The sequence below is a fragment of the Colius striatus genome, unplaced genomic scaffold (genome assembly GCF_028858725.1).
Source record: "Colius striatus isolate bColStr4 unplaced genomic scaffold, bColStr4.1.hap1 scaffold_184, whole genome shotgun sequence".
NCBI classification, from domain to species: domain Eukaryota; kingdom Metazoa; phylum Chordata; class Aves; order Coliiformes; family Coliidae; genus Colius; species Colius striatus.
In genome coordinates this window covers 20940-29381 of record NW_026908474.1, presented here as the reverse complement: position 1 = coordinate 29381, position 8442 = coordinate 20940, and the positions used below count along the sequence as shown (strand labels likewise).

The following is an 8442-nucleotide window of genomic DNA, read 5'->3' as shown; positions in this document are numbered from 1 at the left end:
CCCAAGATTTCTCTAGCAGAAAGACATGAAGACAGCAGCCTTGGCCTCTTTAAAGCAAATACTGCTCTCTGGTACAGTAATGAAACAGAATTGTGTTATTTTGTTTGTTTTGTGAGCAAATCTACGCTCAACCAGGCTTCACACTCATTTGTATTGGCATAGTGCATCGAGTGTAGCTGTTCTAGTTCACTTGAACAGTGATCCATAGGATATGCTCTGGTTACTCCCAACAAACTAATTTGTGCTATAGATTGCCACGTGCTCTGATGACAACACTGTGAGGATTTGGCGCTTACGACGCCGTCCTGAGGAGGAGAAATCAGCATTCGGCAAAATCAGCCTAGTGGGCTGGGTCACCCAGAAGAAACCAGAAGAACAACATGGAGCAGGTAAGGCCCCTGACCTGAGAAGTCTTCCTCTGCAACATGGCTTCTGAATTTTGTCTCTTCTCTATACCAACAAAAGCATTTGGCTTGTCTTATTAGTCTTCTATTTTTTTTTCCTATTAGACAACAATTCATGTAGGCAGACAAACATTTCTACTTGTAAATGCTTCTGCCACCAACAAGACAAAGCTGGCTGAAATATTCATTAACACAGCTTGATGGGCAGCCAGGTCTTCAGTGGGTATCAGCAAGGTTCAACAATTGAACAGCCAAAGGAGGTGGTTTACATCTCTTTCTTCAGCTTCATACAGTGGTACTGAATCTATACAGACAAATGCCATGTAGTGAAAGTACTTCAAAAATGCATGTAGACAATCATGGTATGATCATAATGTTGCAGAATTAATCAGTAGTGTTTATCTATTAGCATGTTAAAGCTAGTTAATAAATGCAATACCTTTCTAGAATGCTTAGGCAATCAGACAAGCTATGCAATGTGCTCTTACAGTTAGCAAGCAGATCTGGGCTCTATAGAGAAGCTGCTCGCTGGACATTACGCTAGACCAGAAGATCATAGCACTGATTTGATTTGTGTGAAACTTGCATTTTGTTACCGTAGAGTAGGTGAGAGGAGAATAAGACCTCCACAAAATGAAATAAACCAAACTTCTCTGTAGAGTAGCTCTGAAACTAAGAATACAATAGCTTCCCAGCAGCTGCTGGTGTGACTTCCTGTATCCTGCCTATCTTTTCCAGCCACTCTCCAAATGAATTTCACCTTGGCTAGCACAACTAAAGGCTGAAGGTCTCCAAATCCCACTAATGGGATACCATTACCTTAACCTTTTGCCAGTGAGTAACAGTCTTGCAGGAAGTTTGCAGGACAATAGCAGGGAGAGTGCCAGGTCTGCCCCATAGCTGGTTGTGTGTGCACATGCTCTGCTTCAGAGAGGGCTCAAAAATCACTTTGTGTACTAGTTTCAGCAAAATAGAAGTAAGCATTGCTCTAGTCTAGAAGCCTGAAGTAGCTCATACACTAAAGCCTTACAAGTCAGCTTTGGCGGTTACCCTAGAAAAATAACTTATTTCTAGTTGCTCTGGCTACATTAAAGTAACACAGGAGGGAAGAGGAAGTACACAGACACAGCAAACACGACAGCAGGCTTCCTGCTGACCTTGGCTCTTGAACACAAAGCACGTGCTGTTAGAGTGTAGCACTTACCTGCAGACTAGTTGAGACTTTGCAAGATAAGTACTATTTCAGACCTGCTGGGATGAGATCTAGGTAGTTCCCCACCCATTTATGTGGAACAAATTGTCAGACTGAGGTTGTATGTTGACTGCTGACCTACATCATGAAGAGTAGCAAGCAGACTTTCCTTTTCTTTGGAAAGTATTTCCCTAGATTGCAGTACTTATCTCTAAGTTTTTGTGTAACTAAATTTCTGGAACAGGCCTGTGCTTGGACAATTTGTGGCTTTTAAATCTGGACTTTTGAAGGTCTTAGGAGAGAAGATAGGAAACCTCTGAAGTAACCTGTTTTGGTGGTATGCATGTTGACTGCAGGTATTTACAGTATTGCACTACATGCAATGGCAGCATAAATGCAAAGAGCTTGGAAGTAGCTTAGTAGAAGCCTGAATAATACAAGCAGTCATAGAAAAAACCCTGATCTTCGTATTTGTTATGTCACGTTTGAGGATGTTGCTCAGGTTTGGGTTTGTTTCTTTCTGTGACACCCATCCAACTCTCAGAATAGTGTTTTTCTTTTATCCACTCTCTCCCCAGTATAATTTTCAGACTGGTTGGGGGTTGAGAGTGCAAGTGCCGAGCTAGTCATGCAATATTTCTGCTGTATGAGTTTGCAGATGGACATTAGGGATCAAAAGTTGCTGGAGAGCCTTCTAGGAGCTCAGATTTTTATTATTGTCTTGTAAGTGCTCCTTAAAGTAAAGATTAGGAGAAGCAATCTTTGCAGTTACTTTGGTTTAGACCAGATGGAACCGTGTCGTTATGAAGTGGTGCATTTCATCAGGAAAGGGGCCTTTGACTGTTTTGTGTGTTAGAGTGATTTGTAGTGGGATCCATTAATACAGGATCCTATTTCATTTTGTTCTGATGCACCAGTACTTGTATTTTGGATACTAGATAATACAGTAAAAGGAAGGATGGGAAGAGGCTTGGTATGTTGTATAATCAAAGAGTCGTGTAGATGCTCCCTCAAAATGTTGTGGGGAAGCCCAGCATCCTAAAGAAAGTGGCAGGTTATTTACACTACTCGTTGTTTTAATTGAGTGTTTTACAGTACAGTGCTAATGCTGAGAATTGGGAGTTCAGATTCAACAATTCTCTGGTATACAGAAAATGTTTGGAGCTCTTGAGCTCAGCAGTGGAAATGCACACAGTAAATAAAGAGATATTCAACTTCATTGCATCGCAGCAAGTTAGATGGATGAGCAAGCAGGCATCTACCAAACTGGTAATGAGTTCTCTGTTGGATGTTGCCAGAAATAAATAATAATAATATTAAAATAAAATCCTCTAACATTGCTGCAGACCAAGATCACTGCTACATATGATTCCCACTGTTACTAGGGAGGTCCTCGTGCCCCTACCTGTGACTACTGTTTTAAGAACCTAGGTATTCAGAACCCCTTTTTAAAAAGCAGGGAGTTCTGCATCCTGGCTAGCGACTTCAAAAGCTACCGTGAAATATCCGCTTGGGAATCATTTGTTTGAAAGAGATAACTTACTACAGTGACAAATTCCAAAGAAAATACAATCTAAGTCCTTGTTCAGGAGGTGAAGAATTTCTCACATTTTGCTGGGTGTGGTAAATAACTACTGTCTTCATACTAATGCAGCATGGCAGAAAACCCTGTCAAAAAGACAACAGGATGGAAGTGTGTCCTTTCCAGCTCTCACTTGTTTTTGGCGGGTTTTTTTAGCTTATTTTTGAAATATGCCTCCGTCAACACCTGACTAGCAGCATTACTCATATGGTAGGGCACTGTAGTTAGTGCAAGGCTTCCTTGGGATTGTGATGAGCTGTGGGACCTGCGCACAGTACCTTTGTGCCCCAACTCAATTAGGCCACTGTTAAAGATGGTGGCACAGGTGGGGATCAGCCTTGCTCTCAGACAGCATCTTGGTACAGAGCAGTCTGGACTTCTGCAAGGCTTCCAGCAAGGCTAGATTAACTCAGAAGGCTTAAGATCTGTTTTGTCTGTCTGGCAGTCCTTTGGCTGTAGCTCATATAAGTGTGCTTGTTACAGAAGGGATAGATGTCAGACATTACACAAACGTCCTGTATTATACTTGTCAACATGGTACAGGATTGTACAAAGGACTTGCATGAGTTTAACTGAAACTAGAGGGATTTACACAACCTCTTAATTCAAAAGGGTATGTCTGAGAAGCAGAGTCAGTACTGGATTCATCTCCCATTTGGAAGAGGTGCTTACAAAGGAGCTATCTCTAATTTGCTGTTCTGTGTTCCTCATCAGACTACTTCTTTCTCCCTTATCAGGACCACCAACCAGCCCACAGAGTACTCCTGCCAAGGCCTTCACAGTGAGCAGCCCATGTATTTCCTCACCACGGCCAGCTGCCTGTGCTCCCATTTATTCTGGAGACCTTCCCCTGTCTACAAACACTCTGACAGGCACTCTCAAAACCCCTACAGCTGCAGCCTGCACCCCAGCCAAGTGGAATGGAGACAGCCCATGTGCTTCTCCCAAAGTGGTCCCTTCCTCCAAAATGTCCATTAAACATTGGGTTACAAGGACTCCGTGCTCTTCTCCTCCAGAAGTGGGTAAAAAGACTCCTTCTCCCAGAAAAGCCCTGGCAGAAGTCACCCAAGGTCTCCTGGAAGCTGCTTGGCCTGCTAAAGCCCCACACTCCCAGTTTGAAAAACGTGCTAAGAGAAGGCTTGACTGCAGCAAGGAGGATAATGCAGGGCAGAAGTGTCTGCAGGCCTGTAGCTGTGTGACTGAACTGGACCTTGCAGCTAAGAAGTCCAAGCTGAATTTATGTCACTTGGCTGCAGATCAAAAAGCTAGTGATGAAGGTTCTCTCAGCCTGGCAGACTTGGATAACGACAATGAAGGCTCCAGCCCCAGCCCAAAGGAGCCTTCCTTTTCTGGGAGCCATATCAATCCATCGGGCCTTCAGACTCCCCCACATCTTCTCAGATCTCCATGTGGGAAAGACACTGAGGTAGTAGATAAAGAGAATAGTTCACCTGAAAGAAAAAATTGGTTGTCTGCTCTGGGAGAGAAGCTACGGACTGGCAGAGCTGGCAGCCAGAGCGCATCCAACAGCCCCCCATCGTCTTGCAGTCCTGGTGCCAAACGACAAGAGGCTGTAGCAGCAGTCACTTCACCAAAAACTGTAAGTAGGATGGTCAGTGACAGGGTTGTGAAAGAAGTTAACCCCAGCTGCCACTCTCCCCTTGTTTGTTCTGTCCTGCTCAGGCATTCAAAGAATTATCTGATCCCTTTGGTTATGGACAAAAGGGATGATATCTGGCCTAATTAGCCAGACACATTAATGCTGTTATCTGCTAATACCCTCTGTGCAGGAAGAGAATTTTTAGGATGATGGTGTCACTCATTTTAAAGGGACTTTTGGCATACTGGACCTCAGAGTTCCTCACAGTCCCCAGCTGGATGTTCAAAGGATGTAGCTGTCATCTGAAATACAGCTTTACTCTGAGAAGCACAATAATGACAGCACCTTTCCTGGCCGATCTACTGTTTATGTGTTGACCGTCACATCTGCCTGTTTATGTTACTGGAAAGCCACTTTAGCATTGGAACAAAGAGCTAAATTCTACTGTAGCCCAGGTAGCAAAATAATTTGTTACCCAGGTTAAAACCGTGGTGCTAATTAATGTCTTCAGTGCCTTCAATTGAAAACAAGCAGAAAACAAAGCAATTGTAAAAGAGTCAGAGGGCAGGATTTATTTGACCTACATAATCCTACTTTTCATGTACAAGAAGCCTGGCACAGAGCTCATCCTAGGATCTGAAAGTTAAGCTTATAAAGCAGCTACAAAAGTTGTTATGAGGGCATGGGGGTTTAACATGGAAACTCAGAAATGATAATTACATTTTTATAATCAAACCACACTGGAAACACATCTCTGAAACTGGACTCACGAGTTCTACAGTGTCCTTGACTGAGTCTTGTTTCAGTAACTGTCAGGTAAATTTTCAATCATCAAATTGAAGTTTTACTCCCAATTCAGTACCTGATGCTAGGAGTTGTTGCTGTCACTAAGGTTTTTTTTTGGTCTTTCGTTTCTTACTTGATTTCCTGTCTTCCAGCACTTCCATCACATATGAAGTGGGCAATCCGCCACTCCTTAAGTTATGCACAGCAGCTTAACTCTTCTTATTGTGCTTGTACCAATATATCTTGGTTATAGGAAACCTATGACTACTTGTGCTTGATGCTGTATGTGCTTAAACACAAGAGAGAAAGATTTGCCACAGAGAGAGATTACTCCACAACAATTGCCTTTCCTGCCCAGTATGCTCTAGTTCAGAGTTCGGGATGCTCCCGTGTTATACCCAAAGCCTGTGGAAGTGCCTGGAATACCAGCAGCATTTGTTGATCTGCTGCATCTTAGAAATCTGCATCTCACCTACTGTAGGGAAGCTGAAACTGCAGCCAGAGAGCTTTTCTTACAGCAGTAAGACAACCCTAGGTGTTATGCAGTGTTTCCTGTAGGTAGTAAGCCTCTTATCTGCGATACAGATTATAGTAAAGAACCTTTCATTTACTATCTTAGTTGGGGAGCTAAACAAACTGATGGAGGGGAGGCTTTTAAGACTCCTGCAGCATATGAACTGTTAACCTAGAAATGTCTCTTGTTAATTTGTTGGGCTTTTTTTCTCCCTAGGCTGCAACTTCTTCAGTTTCCATGAGGAAGATCTGCACATACTTCCACAGAAAGCCACAGAATGACTGAAGCGGCATGCAGCGGTCGCACCTGACGGATGTTGCCACGGTGGTGTCAAGAACAGACTTAGCAATGCCGACAACAATGACCCAAGAGTACACAGTTTATTGTCAATCATAAACTTAGGGATTCATTCTTCTGTTTTTAAACATATTAACAGTTGAAGTCACCTGAGTGTGGAAAATCTACGCAAGACTTACTGATGGTCTCCTACTGACTTCAGATGAGGGATTTTTTTAATAAAGAACAATGGAGTATGTTTTGCATGGCAACTGTTGTAGTCCAAAGACAGCAACAATTCTGCTGTCCATTGTTGACAGGCACATATAGCCTGTCAGTTTATGTTACTAATTTGATGATGAAACTTCCTTTACTTAAGCGTAATGTATAAATCATTGCAACCTCCTGAAAGGCGAGTGTTTGGAATGTGTGTAGAGAAACTGGAGGTAGATCTGAGCCTCTTCCTGCTGAATGGCATTTCTACAGTTACTCCTCTGGTACCACAATGACTACCTGCTTCCAGCCAGGAAGTTAGGAATGTATTAAGTAAATATAAAAGACTTTTAAACACCCTCTGTCCATCCGATGATGATTACAGTCTTAAGAGGAGACAAAGTATAATGAAATACATAATGCCTGTGCTCCTCTTGCCATCCTCTTTTCCCAGCCCGAAAACTTCATATTTACTGAATCAGATGGCTCTTGAAACATCAACACTACACCTGTTGAGGCAAACAGTTTGTCACTTCTATGAAGTAAAATCCTGGCAAGGTGCGTTAGACAACTGAGTTTGATCTGTCCCAAACAGACATCCCATAACAGCCAGTTGCTCGGTCACTTCTTACAGATTCGGCCTGTAGCAAAGGCATTAATAATGGCTTATAACATAACTTCATAATGCTTACAGCATCTGTAAAATAATAGCTTGTGAGGAAGGGCACTTGACCTTTTAGAAAGCACTTGCAGAGTTTAAGTATTAATATTAAATGCTTTGCCATTATAAGTCGTCACTGATGCTGATAGAACAAGGTCATTGAAACGAGATCGCTGCCCTGCTGGTTCATGATACTGGCTCCTCAGTCATGCTTTTCCCCAGGGCAGCTAGCAGAAGATTCTTATCTCAAGTTGAAGAGTTTACTTCGTCTTCTGGTATAATAGACCCTATAAACTTTTTTTTTTAAACCCAAAGCAAACCTCCCTATTATTTTTTTTGTACTGTGAAAGAATTGAGGTATTTAAAGGAGATGTGATCCAAGTAACTGTTTGTTTTCCATCTGAAATTTTCACACCTACTTTACAGTAGCATTGAATAGTACAGTAGGTGAATGGGATTAAGAGGAAAACGTGCTGGCTTGTATTTTATATTGTAGATTGTATTCTGCAAGGAAATAAATTACTTGAGAGGAACTGGCTTTTGTGAAAGGTCTCTTACAGCTACAAAGCAAAAGTAAATGTGTATTGTGCTATTTTTTAAAAACATAAAAGTAGTCATCATCAAGTTGCATCTTTTAGCAGGAGCACTCAGGTACATACAGAGGCCAAAAGAACTTTCACATCTCTGTCTGTACTCTGTCTAACTGCCTGGACCTTATCATGATAAAATCATAATTGTAGAAACATGAAAGAATTGCTGATACACATATGACAAATGGTTTGAGGTAACCAGTGCTGCCTTGAGCAGAGAGATTTGCTGAACTAAGCATTTGAAGAACTGAGCTCTTGTTTCAAGCCAGCAAGCTATATCTCTGAATTTACTTTTCCTTCTAAAGGACTGACAGAACTCTGTACTTGGTGGTTTACAATCAAATTAAGGTTTTTGACATATTAGTCCTAAATCTGATGTGTATATGTAAATCCTCCCTTATGTATCTTGCAAGTTTTTCCATGCAGATGATATTGCTTACTGACATTTCTGTCCTTGGTGTTTACCCTCTAATTGCCAAGTGAGATTAGGGAATGGCCATGGCAGTTTATGATGGTACTATTTCCAATAGCTGTTGCTACTGCTTTGTTGGAAGTTATGCCTCTCACTGCTCAGCTACTAATTTAGTTATTAGCAGTTTGACAATGACTTGAGCTAACCTGGCT

At 41.9% G+C, this 8442-nt stretch overlaps 1 protein-coding gene across 1 annotated transcript; it reads left to right on the top strand.

Annotated features, from left to right (window-relative positions):
- Positions 1-250: 250 nt before the first annotated feature.
- On the top strand, positions 251-7644 carry LOC133629140 (denticleless protein homolog; the record flags this gene model as incomplete). The annotated part of the gene is made up of 3 exons (XM_062019809.1): positions 251-389; positions 3916-4778; positions 6295-7644. Coding segments are annotated over 3 exons (1071 nt in total), but the record flags the coding sequence as incomplete, so codon positions are not given.
- Between the last annotated feature and the right edge of the window lie 798 nt (positions 7645-8442).